This window comes from Anabrus simplex, chromosome 6 (genome assembly GCF_040414725.1).
Source record: "Anabrus simplex isolate iqAnaSimp1 chromosome 6, ASM4041472v1, whole genome shotgun sequence".
NCBI classification, from domain to species: domain Eukaryota; kingdom Metazoa; phylum Arthropoda; class Insecta; order Orthoptera; family Tettigoniidae; genus Anabrus; species Anabrus simplex.
This window is the reverse complement of record NC_090270.1, coordinates 233,274,087-233,297,202: the sequence shown is the minus strand read 5'-3', so window position 1 is coordinate 233,297,202 and position 23,116 is coordinate 233,274,087. Positions and strand designations below refer to the sequence as shown.

The following is a 23,116-nucleotide window of genomic DNA, read 5'->3' as shown; positions in this document are numbered from 1 at the left end:
TTTCTTGACGTTAACGTACCAGGGAATTAAACCTATTGTTCTTGGTTTTGAGTTAAAATACGTACAGTTAAAAATTCATTTTGTCCATCGAGAGTCATCCATCCGTCGTAGGTGACCGTAGAAACGAGCTCTTCGTTTGCGCATTGTGTACGTAATCTTCTCTATCGTAGAGTAGATTTCTTGCCTGGATTTTCTTGTGTACATACTGTTTTTGTAGTTTGGGCGAAGAATGTTGTGGAGGAACTTTCTCTCTTTTTGTTCTAACGCAGCGAGCGCACATTTCTGAGAGAGGATAAGGCATTTTGACGCGTAGAGAGACACCGGCTTTACGACAGTGTTATAATGGTGAATTTTGGTATTTATTGAAAAGAACCTTTTGTTAAATATATTTTCCGAGTAGTTTGGAAAGCTACCTTCCATATTTTTGCTCTGGCAGCTAAGACCGTTTGACTGGATCCACTCATCAAGGTATTAAGACTTACGCACACGGTTTATTGTTCCATATTTTGATGTTCAGCTGGGCCGTGTTGTCTTTGATGTTTGACATTACTTCTGTCTTTTCAAAGAATACCTGCATGCCTGTTTGTTCTGCTACCTCTTACAGCACATTAATTTCTTCTGTTGCAGTTATTATTATTATTATTATTATTATTATTATTATTATTACCGAGCTCGATAGCTGCAGTCGCTTAAGTGCGGCCAGCATCCAGTATTCGGGAGATAGTGGGTTCGAACCCCACTGTCGGAAGCCCTGAAGATGGTTTTCAGTGGTCTCCCCATTTTCACACCAGGCAAATGCTGGGGTTGTACCTTAATTAAGGCCACGGTCGCTTCCTTCCCACGCCTAGCCCTTTCCTATCCCATCGTCGCCATAAGACCTATCCTTGTCGGTGCGACGTAAAGTAGCTTGCAAGAAATATATTATTATTAATATTATTATTATTATTATTATTATTATTATTATTATTATTATTATTATTATTATTATTATTATTATTATTGGCCATCTCATTCATCCGAGCCGGTAACCAAGCTCCCACCTAGCGCTGAAGTTCCAGTTCTGTCCACAATGCAGCGCACTTGTCACTCATAAACAGAGCACCATTTCACCGACGCAAATATTGTCATATCGACCAATTAAATATCCTGCGGTAAACAGCATCAGGAAAAGAAAATGCGCGGGTAAATATTTGGCATGTCACCCAGTACACCACGGATCACAAAGGCTAGTTGACACAATTCATAAGCCGCAACCACAGCGCTTCCGGTGCTGTATTTGAGCGCAGGTGGATGTGATTGAGGTCAGTAACCTCACCCCGGACTGCACTTCCCGCATCACTAAAACCGAGGTCCTCTTCATGCCGCTGAGCCTTAACGTCAACAGCAATTCGCAGCCTAAATACAGATTTGGATGGTAAGTCACCTGTAGCACGCAGCACACAGTGCTCGGTTCCGAGGAATCGAATCCTGACGTAGCAGGTTGGCATCTCTGTCAGCCCCAGATCCTTAGCATATGTCTAGAATGACAGACTGCTTACAGCATTTTGCAGGTTCCCATTTAAAATGCCATTACCTATATATGATCTCATCTTTATTTTTTTCAAGTTGCTTTACGTCGCAACAACCCAGATAGGTCTTATTGCGACGATGGGACAGGAAAGGGCTAGGAGTGGAAAGAAAACGGCCGTGGCCTTAATTAAGGTTCAGCCCCAGCATTTGCCTGGTGTGAAAATGAGAAACCACGGAAAACCATCTTCAGGGTTGCCAACAATGGGGTTCGAACCCACTATCTCCCGAATACTGGATACTGGCCGCACTTAAGCGACTGCAGCTATCGAGCTCGGTATATGTGATCTCAAACTTCCTCCGCATGTTAATAAAAATATTAACTTACTAGTGATATACATTTATATACAGTGGTCAGACTTACATTTTTTTTAAAACACTTCTTTTGCATTTAAAAAAATCAAAATGAAAAGGAAAATAATATCAAAATTCAACTTCTATAATTATGAACTATCCGAATTTCTCTCCCAGTACCCATGCCTCAAGGAAGTATAGACATGACCATAAAAATATGCTCAGTAATTAAGAAGACACTGCATCCTGAACGTGAATACAACATCAAGTTTAAATATTCGTTGACGGAAACAAGTGAACCTATGTGTTTCTTGTAGAGCTCTGCAATTGGCTTTACGCCGCACCGACACAGATAGGTCTTACTGCGACGGAAGGATAGGAAAGGCCTAGGATTGCGAAGGAAACGGCCGTGTCCTTGATTAAGATACAGCCCCAGCATTTTCCTGGCGTGATAATGGGAAACCACGAAAAATCACATTCAGGACTGCCGACAGTGGGGTTTGAACCCACTATCTCCCGGATGCAAGCTCACAGCCGCGCGCCCCTAACCGCACGGCCAACTCGCCCGGTTGTAGAGCTCTGCAAATCCGTATCCTTTCCAGTGGAAAGTTTCCACCGCTACACCGCACATGTCCCGTCCCGTATCGCGATCTTACGGTGACAGGAGCAATGGGATTGCGGGCAGGCAAGTATAATTTTTTTTTTTTTTGCTAGTATAATTTTTAGGCGAGGACAAATATAATAATAATAATAATAATAATAATAATAATAATAATAATAATAATAATAATAATAATGTTATTGGCTTTACGTTCCACTAACTACGTTTACGGTTTTCGGAGACGAGATGCCGGAATTTAGTCCCGCAGGTGGTGTTGTAAGTGCCAGTAAATTTACAGTTGCGAGGCTGACGTATTTGAGTAGGTCTACCTTCAAATACCACCGGACTGAGCCAGGATCGCACATGCCAAGTTGGGGTCGAAAGGGCTGCACCTCAACCGTCTGAGCCACTCAGCCCGGCGAGGACAAATCTGTGCCAGTGCACACGTTACATGTCAGATGGTTGTGTAATGTTTGAAGTGTTCCTTTCTTGATTTTAGCAGTGGACTCGCGTACCTATATAATGTTTTATGTCTTCATTGAAGACTATTAGAAAACACATACAGTACTTTCACAGTGGTTATGACTCGTATCTCCGATGCTGTCAAAACCACCACACAACTTTCCATAAACACATAAGTTAGCGTAAGACGTGTCTTTTAAGCTACAGTTCCATTGACATAGAACACATCCGACCACAAACCACCACAGAAACACGCAGTAGTGAATACATCAATCCTCATCAGAGTTGGGGGTCAGGAAGTGCATCCGGCTGTGGAAATCGGCCATATATCCAAAAAGTCCCGACCCCAAGAAATAGAGAAAGGGGATAGGAAGAACGAGAGTGCGGATTAATACCATACTAAAAGGTAGACGAATATGTTAATATTATCCGTTCAGCTGCGATGTGCTCAAGACCGGGCAACATAGGACAATCTCTTGGCTTCATTTTCGATGTGGAATACCGCGGTGGCGTGCTTGTCCACGAATTTTTATCCCCCCGGTATGTACTGTATATACTTGTATGGTGTCCGGCTCCATGGCTAAATGGTTAGCGTGCTGGCCTTTGGCCACAGGGGTCCCGGGTTCGATTCCCGGCAGGGTCGGGAATTTTAACCTTAATTGGTTAATTTGTATGGTATGTGTCGTCTTCATCATTATTTTATCCTCATCACGACGCGCAGGTCGCCTACGGGAGTCGAATCAAAAGACCTGCATCTGGCGAGCCGAACTTGTCCTCGGACACTCCCGGCACTAAAAGCCATACGCCATTCTTCTTCTTCTTCTTCTTCTTCTTCTTCTTCTTCTTCTTCTTCTTCTTCTTCTTCTTCTTCTTCTTCTTCTTCTTGAAAAAGATTTATGAGAAGGGTCGAGAAAGAAACTAAACTTAAGAATTCTTTTTTTCTCGTTTCAGACAGGAAATGGTGAAAGTAACATGGCAAAAGTTTCAAAAGGAAGTAGAAGTCATTGAATGGCCCTATTACCTGAATACTTCCTCCTTGTCATGGATTCCAGCAAGAGATCGAAGGCCAAAGGAAATAGGTCTTCATAAGTTTACAGTGGATTTAAACCACTGTGGATAAATGGAACGGAGGTAGAGAGGGCATTTGGCCCCATCATTTAGCGACGGGTCGATAGCGGTCTGTTTTCAACACAAAAGACGAACATTCATTCATTTGGAGCAAGAAACCACGACAAGTAAACCTTCAGTGGCTGCCGGCCAGAGAAATCAGATTGTAACTCTGTCCCTACGCAGTTTCCCGTTTAGCGGCCAGCAGAGCCTACCTTCCACATGACTGAGCCAGGCATGCAGGGCAGTAAGAATAAAATAGTTATAATCCACAGCTGAAATGTCTTAATCTGTCACCCAAAGAATGAATGTCAATCCTCAAGTATAACACATGTCTTTCTGTCCATATTTTTCAACTTCTACTCCATACTTTGTTCTAATTTCAGATTAGACGTAAGTCGAAAATAAATTCAATTACATTTTTCTACTTTATAGTGTGTTAGAAACCTTACTATGACTAATGCCCAGGTTACCCTAAGTTAACTGTTGGTCTGAAATACAAGTTTTGGGGCTGAGTGGCTCAGACGATTGAAGCGTTGGTTTTCTGATCCCAAGTTGGCAGGTTCGATTCTGCCTCAGTCCTGTGGTATTTGAAGGTGCTCAAATACGCCAGTCTCGTGTTCCTAGATTTACTGGCACGCAGACTAAATTCCGGCAGCCTTCTAGGTTGTCATACGTCTACGATGTTGGTCTAAATTACAAGGTTAGTGTGTTAGAAACTTGACTGTACAGCCTTCTAAAGTCGTCGTATACCAATGTGCACCCCACTGTCGGCAGTCCTGAAGATGGTTTTTCGTGGTTTCCCATTTTCACACCGAGCAAATGCTGGGGCTGCACCTTAATTAAGGCCACAGCCACTTCCTTCCCACTATTATCCCTTTCCTGTCCCATCGTCGCCGTAAGACCTATCTGTGTCAGTGCGACGTAAAGGGAATTGAAAAAAAAAGAGAACCTTTAGTTAGATGCCGGTCTAAAGAACTAATATCTATGAAAACAGACTATACAACCGTCGTATGAATCTACGACCTAATATGCCACTCACTTTTCGATGAATGTTGATCTGCAAGAACTGGCCGACTCGTTGGCTGGATGGTCAGCGTACTGGCCTTCGGTTCAGAGGGTACCGGGTTCGATTCCCGGCCAGGTCGGGGATTTTAATCGCTTCTGATTAATTATTCCGGCTCGGGGACTGGATGCTTGTGTCCGTCCCAACACTCTCCTCTTCATATTCAGACAACACACCACACTACCAACCATCGCAGAAACACGCAATAGTGATTACATCATTCCATATAGGAAGTGCATCCGGCCAGATCCATATGTGCGACGCAGTTCGCACCCGCGACCCCATAGGTGTGGGAAAAAGCGGCAGGAAAAGAAGATGAAGAAGTTGATCTGCAAGAATTGTTAGAAACTTGCAAATACAGACCCGAATATGGTTGGTATGTTACTTATGTACTTGACTGTTTGCCTAGCGACACGGATGGGGTATTAATGAGCCCGAGAGTGCATTTTGATGCAGTTGGCGATTGAAGAGTTCGTTTCCGAAACTCATTTAGTCAGTTTTTGACGAAATTGAGAAATCCGTTGCATCTTGTTCGTAATGTGCAGACCTATCTATGTCGTTAATATTCTATTCCACAACTCACTGTCTCATCGTAAAATGTGGGGTTGGAAAGCAACTTTTCTTTTTTCCAAAAACTGTACTAAGTCAGGCCATGTGTGTTTTCAAAATACATCAGTTCACAAACCGTGAATGACCGCAAGCTTCCTGAATTTTTACAATTTAGGTGATGATAAGCGAAAATATTAAAATGATTATACGGAAATGTAACACTAAATGATTTATCATTTATGAGTAGTATTAGTGATGATTTAAAATTGTCACCGAATCTTTTGAAGATTCTACTATAATGTTTTCCAAAGTCATACGCTGGATTTCAACCTTGTTCAAGTTGTCTAGATACATTGCCACTGCTTTCAAATAGCAGACCCATCACGGAGCAGTTTTCTGGGCGAATGTTATGTTTCTCACTCAGATATGGGATGCACGGTGCATAAATGCTCTGCTTTTCCTGGTCAGCCTCCCTAGCCTGGGATAAGTCTCCTTCGAACCGGATGGTTGGATCAAGAATAGCAGCTGTTCGAGTTTGCTGGTGGATGGCAACAATATCTGCTCTTCTGTTGGACCCCGAGGAAGAGATACTGTGTACTTATAAACTCTCCACTTCAAAGGCTAAGGTTACTCTCACTCTGTGATGACGAGTGTTCCTTAGCAATTCTCCTTTGGGGCAGTAACCTAACACATGACCAAGAGTTTCATTCTCGCCGCAGTTTGGATGACGGCAGGGGATTGTACCAGGACATCTACCACTCCTGTCTATGCGGTGCTTAAATAGCAAACTCTGACACCTGAAAACAGGTACTAAATGTACGATTGGGCATCTAATTTTGATATGGCTGATTAAAGCATTCCTACTGAAGTCGTTGTACCAAATCTTTATCAAATCGGAGACTTACAATTGTGAGGGGTTCCTTGTGAGTATTACTAATGTTCTCAAACCTATGCCTGTACATTAATGTGTAAATACTACACTTTTGTTTCATACCATAAGTATTCGATTTTTCTTCGCGAGGAATACTTAACAGAATCTCTAGACTCCTGTACAGACACTCGCACACTTTCTCCGCTACCATGACATTGTGAATATGAACTCCCTCTCTCATCTTATGAGTCACAAGACATATCCGAGAGTCTATAGCTCTGCATGTAGCGGAGTTATTTTTAATTTCTGAAATTCACCACCTATGGCAATGCTTTTTCTTGCTCTGTCACACCCTTAACACACTTTCGATTTTAAATAACTGACTGAAAACCTCTCAACCACTTTACCTCCGTACCCGTCCTAGGCTCTTCTCCACAGATCCCCCCAAATCTAAAAATAACCTTATCCTGTTTCGTGTTCTTATTCCTTCGCAGGCATAGCTGTTACTGTTGCTTGGGAAATCACATGTGACAACTGGGAGCGAATTATCAAAGAGAAGTGGAAGAAATATCATAACATCTTACCAAGGAAAGTATCAAGAACTCCATTTCTGGTGGTGCCACAAGGAATGTACCCCAGTACTCACCTGTGGACAAAGAGAAAAATATATTAGTCAAATAACATGCAAACAGGTTGTTTGTTACAAGTTAAATGATTGTGAGCTACTGCAAAAAGATGTCAAGTCAGATTGTGTGTTTCACAAAAAGGATAAATCCTCTCAGTTGTAATTAGTGTGCGGATGTCCGGTTCCATGGCTAAATGGTTAGCGTGCTGGCCTTTGGTCACAGGGGTCCCGGTTTCGATTCCTGGCAGGGTCGGGAATTTTAATCTTAATTGGTTAATTTCGCTGGCACAGGGGCTGGGTTTATGTGTCGTCTCCATCATCATTTCATCCTCATCATGACGTGCAGGTCGCCTACGGGAGTCAAATCAAAAAGACCTGCACCTGGCGAGCCGAACATGTCCTCGGACACTCCCGGCACTAAAAGCCATACGCCATTTCATTTTTTCAGTGTGTGGATGGGAGTGAAAGTTGCTCATGAGATCATTACAAGTATCTAGATGTTAATACACTGACTGACAGTGACAATGCAACACCAAGGAGGAGTGGTTCGAAAGGGATGAAAGTTGGGGAAAAAACAGAGACGGCACGGACGAATAATTGATGTTTATTTCAAACCGATATGCAGGTTACACAATGCGCACGGCATCGACTCAGTAGGATGTAGGACCACCGCGAGCGGCGATGCACGCAGAAACACGTCGAGGTACAGAGTCAATAAGAGTGCGGATGGTGTCCTGAGGGATGGTTCTCCATTCTCTGTCAACTATTTGCCACAGTTGGTCGTCCGTACGAGGCTGGGGCAGAGTTTGCAAACGGCGTCCAATGAGATCCCACACGTGTTCGATTGGTGAGAGATCCGGAGAGTACGCTGGCCACGGAAGCATCTGTACACCTCGTAGAGCCTGTTGGGAGATGCGAGCAGTGTGTGGGCGGGCATTATCCTGCTGAAACAGAGCATTGGGCAGCCCCTGAAGGTACGGGAGTGCCACCGGCCGCAGCACATGCTGCACGTAGCGGTGGGCATTTAACGTGCCTTGAATACGCACTAGAGGTGACGTGGAATCATACGCAATAGCGCCCCAAACCATGATGCCGCGTTGTCTAGCGGTAGGGCGCTCCACAGTTACTGCCGGATTTGACCTTTCTCCACGCCGACGCCACACTCGTCTGCGGTGACTATCACTGACAGAACAGAAGCGTGACTCATCGGAGAACACGACGTTCCGCCATTCCCTCATCCAAGTCGCTCTAGCCCGGCACCATGCCAGGCGTGCACGTCTATGCTGTGGAGTCAATGGTAGTCTTCTGAGCGGACGCCGGGAGTGCAGGCCTCCTTCAACCAATCGACGGGAAATTGTTCTGGTCGATATTGGAACAGCCAGGGTGTCTTGCACATGCTGAAGAATGGCGGTTGACGTGGCGTGCGGGGCTGCCACCGCTTGGCGGCGGATGCGCCGATCCTCGCGTGCTGACGTCACTCGGGCTGCGCCTGGACCCCTCGCACGTGCCACATGTCCCTGCGCCAACCATCTTCGCCACAGGCGCTGCACCGTGGACACATCCCTATGGGTATCGGCTGCGATTTGACGAAGCGACCAACCTGCCCTTCTCAGCCCGATCACCATACTCCTCGTAAAGTCGTCTGTCTGCTGGAAATGTCTCCGTTGACGGCGGCCTGACATTCTTAGCTATACACGTGTCCTGTGGCACACGACAACACGTTCTACAATGACTGTCGGCTGAGAAATCACGGTACGAAGTGGGCCATTCGCCAACGCCGTGTCCCATTTATCGTTCACTACGTGCGCAGCACAGCGGCGCATTTCACATCATGAGCATACCTCAGTGACGTCAGTCTACCCTGCAATTGGCATAAAGTTCTGACCACTCCTTCTTAGTGTTGCATTTGCTCTGTCAGTCAGTGTATAAGGAAATATCTTCATTGGGCGTATAAACGGGGGTGTAAATAATGATTATAGATCTCGTCAGATGGTTATGAATGTATTTAGGGGTTGTAGTAAGGGTGCAAAGGAAAGGGCATATAAGTCTCTAGTACGACCACAATTAGAATATGGTTCCATTGTATGGCTGCTCACCAGCATTATTTGATTCGAGGAGTGATTTACGACAAAAGAGTTACGAAAATGTTGCAAAGTTTGGGATGAGAATAATTGGGAGGAAGGATACGAGCTTCTCGACAAAACAGTATGTTCCGGTCTGTCAGTGGAAAAATGACATGGAATCAAATCAGTTAATGAATAAGCTTGAGCGGAATTTTTTAAAGAAGGAAAGATTATAATATAAAGATAAAGTTGGGATTCAAGAGGACAAATCGGGGCAAACATTTATTTATTTATTTATTTATTTATTTATTTATTTATTTATTTATAAGTAGAGGAGTGAGGGATTGGAAGATCTTACAAAGGGAGATGTTTGACAAATTTCCACTTTGAAATTATTTAAAACAATTCTTGGTAAACAACAGGTAGGGAATCTGACACCTGGACGACTGAACGTGTTTTTACTATTTGCTTTACGTCGCACCGACACAGATATGTCTTCTGGTGACGATGGGATAGGAAAGGACTAGAAGTGGGAAGAAAACGGCCGTGGTCTTAATTAAGGTACAGCCCGAGCATTTGCCTACAGTGAAAATGGTAAACCACTGTAAACCATCTTCAGGGCTGCCGACAGTGGGGTTCGAAACCACTATCTCCCGAATGCAAACTCACAGCTGTGCAACCCTAACCGCACGGCCAACTCACTCGGTGACTGAAAATATTCGCATGGTTCTGCGGTCTTGTTTCAGTATTAAAATGTGGGGTCCAAAGATACTCCTTAAAATGTATCACATATGAGGATCCCTTTGCAACTTGTCCCCACTTCAAACCGTGCTGTGATAATGCCGTTTACAGAACCTGAACATCTAGTAAGTACATTCCTGATTTGGAGGTTAGGATCATTTATCACTTGGACATTAATAGAAAAGTATTTCTTCCGATTTTAGCGTATTTAAGCTCTACTGTCTTCAGGCGATTGGAATCTTGCAAGCGTACTATCTATTGTACCGAAAACACTGGCAAACGGCATATTTTATTGAAGTCGCGGATAATATTTTGACGTGACAATTCTTATGGATGCTGTACGTCCAGAAAGTCTACTAATAATTCAACTAACTGCTCGTGGGATATTCTAACCTCGCTTGAATTCTATCAACTACCCACCGTTTTCGATAACGTTAATATTTGTAGAAACTCTGCATCCGTCATATTTTCAAAATCATTACGTCGCAAAACACTTCCTCAATAAGGAATGCTGTTGAAAAGATCAATATTCATCCACTTCCTTTAAAGACCATTTCCTAATCTAATATTTCTTACATCTGACTTCGTTCAACTGCACTCTCTTCATTTTGTACCTGTTTACTTTCATGTTAGACTCCTCCTCCAAGGCTGTGTTCATACCATTCAGCAGTTTCTTCAGATCTTCTGCAGTCTGAGGAAAAATAACAATATAAACGGCAAAGTACAGAGTTTTAATTTCCTCTCCTTGAATTGTGATTCGCTATCCGAATTCCTCTTTTATTTACATTACTGCCCCTTCTATATAAACATTGAAAAGGAGAGAGGACAAACAGAAGCCCTGCCTCACTCCTTGCTGACTCTTTTTCATACCCCTCAAGTACAGGTAATCGTCGTGGCTCTGGACTGAACCACTCAGCTTTGTCTTTATCACATTATAATGCAAGTGTACGAAGGTAGGTGCTCGAGGTTACACTCGTATGATTTCAGATATGGATAGCGAAAATAAATACCGAATTATTCTTCCAGACAAATTGTGCAGGCACAGGCGCCAGTAGACCCATTGTCTACAGGTTATAGATGGCTTGCTCTCGCGTTAACAAGTCAAGGTACAAACTTGTTCATAACTTAAGCTCTAAACTTTGAGTGAAAAGTCAACACCAAATGCCAGGTAACTTCTAATATACTTGCTATACATCATCAGCGCTGCCAAAAACAGAAAGTTGGAGGAAGCAGACAGCTTACTACGCCACTTGAACTTCTGTTTTTCTCCTACCTCGGGATGAAACTCTCGGAGAGTTAATTACGTTTCATCGCCTTTAAGGGGAGAAAAATGGTGGGTATTACTGTTCAGGGCACTTAGGAGGGGTGGGGAAGGAGGGGGGCTGTTTTGCAAGTTCGGATCAGCTGCCTGAGATGTCAGCAGAAGTATAATTAATAATAATAATAATAATAATAATAATAATAATAATAATAATAATGTTACATGAGGGTAACGAGAATGATTGCTAGTACAAGCAGGCCTGAACAATGGGAGGGAACAATCAATCAATCAATCAATCAATCAATCAATCAATCAATCAATCAATCAATCAATCAATCAATCAATCAACATTGATCTGCATTTAAGGCTGTCGCCAGGTGACAAATTCCCTATCAGTTGTTCACCTAGTCTTTCCTTAAATGATTTAAAAGAACTTTGAAATTCATCGAAAACTGTCATTGATAAATTATTCCCATCCCTAATTCCTCTTCCTATAACTGAATATTTGTCCTCTTGAATTTCATCTTTATATTATGATCTTTCCTGCTTTTAAAGGCCATTTGCCAATTAATTTCATTCCACGCCATCTTCCGCTTAATCGAACAGCTCATCTCCTTACTCCCAATTCTTCCCAGCCCAAAATTTGCAACATTTTCGTAATATTACTCTTTTGTCGGAAACCAACCAGAGCAAATCGTGCCGCTTTCCTTTTAATCGCATCCAGTTCTCGAATCAAATTATCCTCGTAATGGTCCTAGACACTGCAAACATACTCTAATTGGGGTCTTGATAGTATCTTATACGCCCTCTCTTTTATATCCTTAATACAACGCCCTCAATACCCTTATAACCCTATGAAGAGATCCGTAACTTTTATTTGCGATCTCGTAATGTGATTAACGCAATGAAGTCTTTCTTTATATTAACACCTAGGTACTTACAGTGATCCTTATGAGGTACTTCCACCCCATCAACACTATAATTAAAACTGAAAGGTCTTTTACTCTTTATGAACATTACATGACTTTTCACGCCGTTTACCATCATAGCGTTGTCTGCTCTCTTTAATGAGGTCTTTTTTCAGTCTCTCACAATCCTATAACTTATTCTGCTCTGTGCAGTATAGCATTATCCAGGAAAAGCCTTCCAAGGAACATTTAATACCTGGCATGCTCAATTTGTCGAGATATTCCTACTGGCTAACGGTATGGCATTGTCCCATTCTTTCTTAACCATGATATCTCGGCTTGTCTGTCACCTACAAGTTGTACAATTTCTCGGAAAGTTCGGGGAACTTGACTGTAACAAAAGCATTATTCCACCATAAATCATAACCTCTGCGTTTGACAGGCTGCCACTCTACGGTTTTAATTTTTAACAGGGCGACAGTGTATGGGAAGCTAACTAGTCAGTGGATTTTTTGTTCCTGGTGGTCTTTTGTTTTGTGGTGCTACGTTTTGATCACATAGACATATGCATACTGTATTCTTAAAAACAGTTTCTTGTTACCAATATATAAGGAATGTGATTAAACGTCAATTGCCTTCCCGAAGGTCATAATATGAGTTGCAAAAATAAACGTCCAAACTTAAGTGAGGAGATATTTCTTAAAGAAGCAAACGAGAAACGAGAACTATGAAGATTTATTCGACGGATCCTCTGCCGCAGAAATGAAAGGAAGACTTCTATGACTGGCAAATTTATTCCGATCTTCAACAGAGTCATCAGGTGATGACTGCTCTGGCTTTGCGTAATTCTATATTTATTTATTTATTTATTTATTTATTTATTTATTTATTTATCGTATGGTTTTAGTGCCAGGAGTGTCCGAGGATATGTTCGGCTCGCCTAGTGACGGTCTTTCTATTTGAGTCCCATGGGTTATCTGCGCATCTGATGTGGGATGATGACGACGATGATGATGATGATGATGATGATGATGATGTTAATGGAGGTAGAGAGACGGCGAGACCCGGTGTCGGCACTGTGGCATACCTTCCTAGCTCACAGTTATGTCACAGTTGGGCACAGTTCATAGATATCAGAAAAAGCTAAGTGACTGTGCAGTGCAATCTTCTTTTGTTCTGAGGCATGAAACAGGATGGACGTATACTACTAAAATAATAATTTCGTGTCGCTAGTAAAAGTGTCAAACAGTTAAATGTCTGGAGGTTTTTGCCACGAGTTAGGTTTAAGAGCATGATTAGAGGATTTCTATGCCGTCGAGTTGGCAACCCAGGGTCTTTTGATCTGCTTCTATAAGAAGCTAACAGGATCACCTAAAAGTTCCATATATGGAAATGAGATATCTATATAAATTCTTATTCAGTAAGAGGGAATGTCGACCGTTCTTAGAGTATTGGGAGCAGGCTAAACTAAAATTAACGCATGTGAATATAAAGTTAAATGTATGTGAGCTCTGTGAGCTCTGATATTTACCGGTAGGACAACAGTTATAAATATAGCAACATGTTGTTTTAAGGTAATTGAGAACATAGATACTGTTTCTTTTCGTGTGGCTATTGCTAGTCGGGTGCAGCCCTTGTAAGGCAGACCCTCCGATGCGGGTGGGTGGCATCTGCTATATGTAGGTAACTGCGTGTTATTGTGGTGAAGGATAGTGTTATGTGTGATGTGTGAGTTGCAGAGGTGTTGGGGACAGCACAAGCCCCCAGCTCCCGAGCCACTGGAATTAACCAATGAAGATTAAAATACCCGACCCGGCCGAGAATCGAACCCGGGACCCTCTGAACCGAAGGCCAGTAAGCTGACCATTCAGCCAACGAGTCTGACGATACTGTGTTGATTTGACAATACGTCAAGAGTTTCATCTATTTAGTGCATGACTGTGAGATCGTGGATTTGCAACCCATGTAAATTACATTAGATCGCATTGGGAGTTGAGAAAGGACATTCTATTTTTTGTGGCTTGATAAATGAGTTAGGTTCAGTGGACTCCATGTATAACCATATTACATCTGTTAAGAAGGGCTGTCTTATGCATAGCTAAATATGTAACGTCCCCTGAGAGTTGGGAAAGAATAATGCTTTCGCTTTGCATCATTTATCAATACCAAATATTATTTAGGGTTTATTAAATTGAATTTCTTATGGTTAAATAAATTATTTACGTTCTTGTACTTAATAATAATAATAATAATAATAATAATAATAATAATAATAATAATAATAATAATAATAATAATAATAATAATAATAATAATAATATTTCATTGTATGTGTATTGAATTCTGTGTAGGCATGAAATTATAGATTGTTCGTACTTTCTTCTTTAGCGCTCGCGTGGAAATAAGTAATGGGTTTGATGACAATTTTGCAGTACGTAAATTGGTGCCCGACTAGATGCAAAAGGAAGTGTACCAGCACATAGCCTACTCCTGTCGAATAACACCAAGGGGTCTGCTCAATGCTTAACGTCTCCATCCGACAGACTAATCACCAACAGCTTCATATGCCCCCACTCAATATGAACACTGCGGCCGGAAGTGTTTGGAATTGAATCCAGGCTTTTGGTACACAAGCTAGTGAGCTGTATAGGCTACCACAACTTCTTCTACCCTGCCGGCCAACATTGTGATGGAGACATTCTTTTCCACCAATGGGACTCGAACCAGCTAACCATGATGTCAGACCATACAGACCTGATGCCTTATCGATCATGGCCACTTGGCGGGCTTAATATTAAATATTAGGCCTACGTGTGCAGAAAACCTTTTTCAGTAGTTGTTTCTGGTACTTGACTATTGCTCTTTTTTTGGAGGATGCATGCTATAATTGTGCCAAAGACAGCCGAACTATTAAATACGCTTCTGTCTCTGATAAGTGGTACAAGAGTCTTGAAGTTATTTACCTGAGAACAATCAGCAGTATTGGATCAATCCATTAAACAATGGCTCAACTATATTTCTTTCTTTCTTTCTTTCTTTCTTTCTTTCTTTCTTTCTTTCTTTCTTTCTTTCTTTCTGCTATTGTTAGTAGTTCATGTTAGGATCTCAGGAGGATGGAAAAGGGCAAGGAAGTGGAAGACAGCAGCAGTGGCCTTAATGTTATGGCATAGTCCCAGCATTTTCCTGGTGTGAAAAGGATGGAAACTAGAGAAAACAATTTTCAAAGCAGCCGATGCCAACATTCGAAGTCACAATCTCCTGAATGCAAGTTTAAAGCGTACCCCGCTGCCAACTCTTTCGGAACACCGTGATCTTATCGTAGAGCTTATTTTCTTCGGTGAATCCAGCAGTGATTTGTTTGAAACCTTGAGATTTTCCTTTCATCTCCACGATTCGAGATCGAGATGATTAGTGACAGACTGACAGGAGTAGTGAAGTAGGACGGGAACATCAAAAGAACTCTGTCGAGAGGAGAAACTACGAAGCAACATGTAATCGTTATACTTTCTGTGGATGTCATAACAGTAGCGACAAGAAATATTGAGGGCAACACAACAGATAGAGAGAAATGGAGTGGAAAGCCTACTTTTGAATGATTCTTCCCACAAGATGCCTTAATCTCATTGATCGCCTCACTACCGGGACGTATCTCCACAGTCAGCCCATAGAAATCATTGATGCCGATGCTGTTATGTTTTTCCTTGTCGTTGGTTGGCATTTTGAGATACAGCCGTCAATGGACCCGTGAATTTAGCGTGTGCGAGGATATTGTGTTGGCATTAACTGTAATATTGTAATAAGGGCCGAGGCCTAAACTTAAGGCATAACTCCGACTGGCGACTGCCAGTTTTCTCCACATTAACACTGTTTAAAAAACAAACAGGTTGAGAGATCCATCGTCCTCTATTTTACATCAATTACTTTGAGTTAGATTACTTCATAAAATGAAACACACTTTAGGAAAAGAATCTAATTCTATCCAAAACTATCCAAATGTACAACTATTCTCAAAGACATCCAAACCAAATCGAACTTTAAACTAGGCAAGCCATCAGCTGACAGGAAGACATTCACAATATGCTTTACGTCACACAGACAGAATAGGTTCTTTTGGCGACGATGGGATAGGAAAGGACTAGGAGTGGGAAGGAGGCGGCCGTGGCGTTAATTACGGTACATTTCCAGCATTTTCCTGGTGTGATAATGGCAAATCACGGAAAGCCATCTTCAGGGCTGCCGACAGTCGGGTTCGAACTCGCTATTTCCCGAATGCAAGCTCACAACGCCAGTCAACGACAGTAGAAACCTGTTTAAAACACGGCGCCATTTGTAGCTCCTGTATATATAGTCAAAACTCGATATCTCGAAACTCGATATCTCGAAACTCGATATCTCGAATTTTCAGTATCTGGAAGTAACTTAAATTTTTCCGGCCGTTTGTCCTATTCTTCACGTGTATTTATTTCTCTATTACTCGAAATTCGGTTACACGAATTTCTCGATTTCTCGAAGCAAACATTTCCTCCTCTGAAACAAAAAACACTGTGTAACTCGAATTTTGTCCAACATTAACTGTGCAAAAGAAGCCTCCGTGGCTCAGACGGCAGCGCGTCGGCCTCTCACCGCTGGATACCGTGGTTCAAATCCCGGTCGTTCCATGTGAGATTTGTGCTGGACAAAGCGGAGGCGGGACAGGTTTTTCTCCGGGTACTCCGGTTTTCCCTGTCGTCTTTCATTCCAGAATCACTCTCCATTCTCATTTCATATCATCTATCAGTCATTAATAAATCACTTTGGGAGTGGCGACCCCATCGTACTAATAGCCTATATCTGCTTCATTCATTCCATCCCTGACCCGGTCAATGACTGGAAAACAGGTTGAAGGTTTTCATTAACTGTGCAATACGATATTTGTGGTTTTGGGGAACAGTTAACAAGTAAAAAAAAAAATGTTTACAGTGATGCTTGGAGCTAATATGACGGGAACCGAGAAACTAAAATTTGTAATGATCGGAAAACTGGCGAAGCCTCACTCTTTCTCGGGTGTGAATTAATTATCGGTCACGTACGAAAGCAACCCCCGAAGACGCGGATGACAAGCTCCATTTACGAATCTCGGCTGCGTTGTATTGACGAGAAGTTTCAACATGAAGGGAGGAAAGGTAAACAGCAACAAACAGAAGAGACTAACGGATTTTTTCAAAAGGTGTTAACCGAGGTATGCTTCTTGTTTCACTACTGTCTGAACTGTGTTCTGTCTTCTAAACAGTTACTACAATGAAAATCCACAGCCTGTTTCCAGTCATTCGACCGGGTCAGGAATGGAATGAATGAAGCCACCATCTAGCGGCGAGAATAGGAATTGTGCCGGCTGCCGAAGCCTGTCGCACTCCACTGGGGCAATGATTAATGACTGACAGATGAAATGAAATGATATTGGAGAGTGTTGCTGGAATGATATTTGACAGGGAAAACCGGAGTACCCGGAGAAACACCTGTCCCCCCTCCGCTTTGTCCAGCACAAATCTCACATGGAGTGACCAGGATTTGAACCACGGAACCCAGCGGTGAGAGGCCGGCGCACTGCCGCCTGAGCCACGGATTATAATTAAAGTGATGCCATAAAATAGTTTGTTTGTATATTTTTAAATACTGTTAAAAAATAATGTATTCAGTATTCGAGAACGGTATTCTCTATATCCAGAAATTTCGATCAATCGAAATAAAATTTAGCTCTCGATGTGATTCGAGATATCGAGGTAGTGTTCTGGCACACGGCTATAACGTGAGGAAGAACATGGCGAAGACTTAGTATAGCCAGATGAAGGACTTTGGTGACCTTATAACCACGGTGTCGTTTTCTGCCCACGAAAAACTGTCTACGGTAAAATGATGACGCTAATTCCAGACAGACCCCCAGCCCGAAAATAAACATTAAATTTCCCCCTGCCACAATCGCAGATTGAACTTTTCTAAGACACCTGATTCCCTGTCCGACATTTTGATATAAATATGTCTTATGTCTGGCGGTCATCTGCAATTAGCCAAACAAAATGTACAACGCGATGTTACCTAGCAAATGTTGATGGATGACCACGACTAAGAGACATAATGTAAGACATAATTATTATAAATCGATTTTCCCAAAAGAAAATTTACCGGGTGAGTTGGCCGTAAGGTTAGGCTCGCGCAGCTGTGAGTTTGCATCCGGGAGATAGTGGGTTCGAAGCCCACTCTCAGCAACCCTGAAGTTGGTTTTCCGTGGTTTCCCACTTTCACACCCATTTTCGCTTCCTTCCCAATTCTAGACCTTTGCTGTTCCATCGTCGTCATAAGACCTATCAATGTCAGTGCGACGTAAAGGTAAAAATTCTTAGACTGCTAGAAACTCCAGAATACTGCGGGATGATAATTTGAGTTCCTTGCCGTAAAGTGGATCACTGCGTTACCGACCGGTAAGCTCCCTCGGGAGATGCAAGCTCTAGCAATGAAATCAATTCGAAGCCATTAGGGGAGTAATTGGTCCTAATGGGATCTCAGTGCAACTCGCTATCATCTTTCATCAACATTGCCCTTGTTGCGGCTCTAATACTATCAATGACATTCTCAACATCCCTCCGCTCCTTTGAACGACCACCAAAAGCAGAGGAGGATTTATAATATAGGCCCACTAGGCACGGGCCTAAGGACAGAGGAAAATTTTGACTAACATTATTTTTTGTTAGTAACTACAATAATATGTTTGTATGCTCTGAATAATAAGGAACATACACTTTCAATAAGACAGTTTTATTTCTAACGACATGTCGGTGTCCCCTTTCTTGTTAATCATTATCCCTAAAGAGGAGTGGCTTTTCTGACATGTACTTTCAAAAGAAAAACGACAATGAGGAATGATCACTACCGTCAAACTGAGACGAGAACCTCTAGGTCTGGTGAAATAATTTTCAACTTTAAAAGTTGTCAGGCACTGAATATTCCGGTAATTTGTAATATTACAATCCCGATATTAGCTAGTAATAAGTCAGAATGCAAACTAGTAGGAAGTGTCGTCCAGCCCCTTCTTCCGCAATGTAGCGAGAGTAACAATTTCCAGCGGTTCCAATAGGTCGTACTCCTAATGTTTATGCAAATCTCATAACAGAACTATATTGCACAGTAGAGTATATACTTGGGGACAAAACATGACTCCCTCAGTTCCTGGAAGCGAGCTGGAAGCCAGCAGTCTGTCACACCCTGCATCCTGCTGAGTTAATGAGTTCTAAGTCATCCTCGTTTGGTGTCGAGAGATTGCCAAACCACTTTCTTCCACACTCTCTTCAGTCTTTACCCTTTCTTCGCGTCGAGTGCTGTAGACGATGTGGCAGCTCCGGCTACAAGAGACGTGGTAAATCCTATAAGCCACTGATGGACATCGGGCTGCCGCTGGAGAGAGTAGTGGTGTGAGGCGAGGTCGTCATGTTTTGTCCCCAAGTATACTTGTTACTCCATAAGTTTGCGTAAATATAAATGCCTTACCATCCGGGGTCTAGAAATTATAAACACGAGTGTTGGCGCATAAGTCATAGCAATTATTTTTTCCCACATCTTTACGGTGCTACCATACAATGGTCATGTGTTATGGGCACAGCACGAAATGGTGGTACTACGCACAGAGCGATGGGACAGCAGTAGTGGGTCAGGTTCGGTGCAGAATGAATGTGAGGAGGCGAGAACAGCATGGGAAGTACTGGAACACCCGCCATGCTTACCGGACTTATCTCCATGCGATTTTGATCTCATCCCCAAAGTGAAAGAACCATTACGTGGGAGACTATTTGGGACACGAGAGGCTACTGACAGCGCGGTGAATTCAAAATTCACACATGGTAAGGCGACTGGTATCCAACGTCTCCCACATCATTGGTAACGAGTTGTGGATAATCTAGGGGGCTACTTTGAGGGTTTATCGTAAAGGTTACTGAACTCTCGGAGATGGACATTACGTAGCACAAGGATTTCCTGGCTCACAGTTTCTCGCTTTCTATCCTACACCACGTAAATCTACTCAGTATTTTTCATACATTCCTCCGAACGTTGGGCTCCTCACTTCCGTCTGTATTTTTCCATTTGTCTGCTAGATCCCGCATCCATACCAATAAAAGTAGTTGCAATGACTCATGCCCCAACCCTCGCATTATTTATTCGGTGTACCATATTCTGAAGTTATTTTAAGCAATTGATTAGTGTTCATTTTTTTTGGAAATGAAATAGCGTATGGCTTTTAGTGTCTGGAGTATCTGAGGACATGTTCGGCTCACCAGGTGCAGGTCGTTCGATTTGATGCCCGTAGGTGACCTACACACACATGAGAATGAAATGATGATGAAGACGACACATACTACCAGTCCCCGTGCCAGCGAAATTAACCACTGATGGTTAAAATTCCCGACCTTGCCAGGAATCGAACCCGGGACCCCGGTGACCAAAGGCTAGCACGCTAACCATTTAGCCATGGAGCCGGACTCATTTCTTGGAAAGCGCGAGCTATAAGTTAATTGTGTCTAGGGGCGCAGAAATGTTAAATCCGTCGGTGATCATAACTTGTAAATTAAAATTGGAGGCCAATTATAGTACCAAAAAGGAAAGCTTCCAATATATTTTAAATTTTGAGTAAATCTATATATATTTAAAGGCGAGTCGATCTGGAGCGATTTATAAATAAAGGTATAAAAATTAAAATAAAAATAGACGTGAATTAATGAGCCGCTTCCAGGCATCTCAGAAATTTAAAACTTGGTACCAGAGGAGTTCATGAACTCAGGATCCCTAGAAAAATCGACAATTCTCAACATGCCCTGAGGGGGGCACGCTGAAGTCTTCAAATTTGGAGCTCAGCATAAGAACACAGTTTAGCTAAACGATAACCTATAGGTTTCATGGGCTTAAAAATTTCCTGAAAGTCCTCATTTTTAACTCCCTCCCCCAAGTCAAGATGGCTGCAAATCTGCCAAACGATCTATAGAATTTAAATTTGGCGAAATTATTGCCTTTAGCCTGTAACCGACGGAAAAAGTACGAGATGTTTAAATTGTTCTCTTTTTACTCCCGAAAAATACCGAAATATGGAGGCAATTTTAATGACGGTGCAGACCTTCCTTTCGAGGTATTTGGTGGCTAAACTGTAAATCGTATTACAAAACGGATTGCCTAATCTTCGTTCAATTTGGAGTGATGTACAACTTTGGTCCTATGACTTTTTGTCGTATCTCTTTCCCTTGTACATTAGATTTGGCTGTGTTTCTCGATTGTACGTAAATTTTGTGCTTTTCACACGTATATTTCATATTTCGACACACTTATAGGAAATATGCAGTCATCAAATATGGCACGCACATTGACACGTACGATGGCCAAGTGCGAGACAAATGTCATGATTCTAGCTTCCACATGCGAAAAATAAAGTAAAGTGTTAAAAAGTTTCCAAATTTCACTCTAATCGAAGTTTCTAACTCATTCTAACCCATAAATACGGGAGATACGAGAACATACTATAGGCCCGGCCATATAGAACTATAAAAGAGGCATCTGACGGCGCATTCTGTTTGTCGATATCATTTACTGTTCAGGAGCAGTAAACCAGTAAATGATTGTCTGCACTATTGTAAACGTGCATATATTGTCGTATATTGATCTAAATTCACTGAAGTCGATATGTAGCGAACTAGAAAGAATGTGCCTTTACTTTACAAATTGATCGTGACTGTCAGCAGGAGACGTCTCTTATTGTAATCAATTCTCCCCACATCTACTTTGACTGGTAGTAGGAATGAGGTCCTTCCCCAAAGCTGTGTAACTGGCATTAGTAAATAAGGCCTACCATTGTAATGGACAATTTTCTTCTCAATTTGACTAACTGAAGGCAAGGGAGAATGCAATTTTGTTCAAAACTCCCCTAACCGATTGTGTATGTGAGTGGGCAAGGGTGGCCGCCATTATAAACAAATTTACCCATTTAAAATGCGACTGGAATTAGGCAAAGTGTCCTGCTATTATAATCGAAACTTCGAAACTCGAGTGTTACTGGCAGTAAGGTGACTGGCATTAGGAAAAGAGGTCTTTCATTATAATGGTAACTGCTAAACTGAAGTTTGACTGGCAGTAGGGAAAGTGCCTGCCATTGTAATGAAAACTCCTCAACTGGAATGTGTCTGGAAGTAGGAAAGGGGGCCTGACATTGTAACGAAAACTCCCCAAATCGATTGTAACGGCAGCAGGCAAGGGGATCTGCCAATGTAATGAAATTTCCCAACTCGATTGTGAATGGCAGTAGGCAAGTGAGCCTGCCGTTATCATCACAATTCCACAACTCGCACCTTACACGGAAAAGAACGTATGGCGACCTCCCCATGGCGTTTCTTCGATAACGCTAAGAGGCACGCAATTTAATAAAACCTCACTCACCGCGTGTACTGTAATTTAGGTAGAAATCCGTAAACAATGTAGAGTACCGTAGCGAAGTACGGGCCCATTTGCTAGTTTTTTTTAATAATATTGTGTTTACAATGTTAAGCTTGAAGTATGTCACTGTCTACTATAAGTCGCTGTCATGGTGCTGGAGATATTTCAGTTGTCTGTGAATTTGCACTTGATATGACGCTACGCCACTTATAAAGAAATATATAGAGTGAATTTCAAAATAATTGCGTTTTAAATATGTTACGCTCCATGCAAGGGAATTTAATGGTTCTAACAGAAGACACGAAATATTATGTTTTTTTTTTACAAGTTGCTTTACGTCGTACCGACACAGGGGATAGGAAAGGGCTAGGAGTGGGAAGAAAGCGACCGTGCCTTTAATTAAGGTACAGTTCCAGCATTTACCTGCTGTGAAAATGGGAAACGAATGAACACCATATTCAAGGCTGCGGGCAGAGGGGTTCGAACTCACTATCTCCCGAATGCAAGCTCACAGCTACGAGACTCAAGCGCGCAACAAATTCGCTCTGTACATTGTCATTTG

At 42.3% G+C, this 23,116-nt stretch overlaps 1 protein-coding gene across 2 annotated transcripts in view; it reads right to left on the bottom strand.

Moving 5' to 3' along the window:
• Positions 1–7,044: 7,044 nt before the first annotated feature.
• The window catches only part of LOC136875945 (uncharacterized), a 335,536-nt gene continuing 319,464 nt past the window's right edge, over positions 7,045–23,116 (bottom strand). For both annotated transcript variants that reach the window (XM_068228100.1, XM_068228099.1), the window contains exon 3: positions 7,045–7,162. In XM_068228100.1, coding sequence (XP_068084201.1) covers positions 7,159–7,162 — 4 coding nt within the window. In that variant the 3' untranslated portion in view covers positions 7,045–7,158. The remainder of the gene's footprint in view (positions 7,163–23,116) is intronic.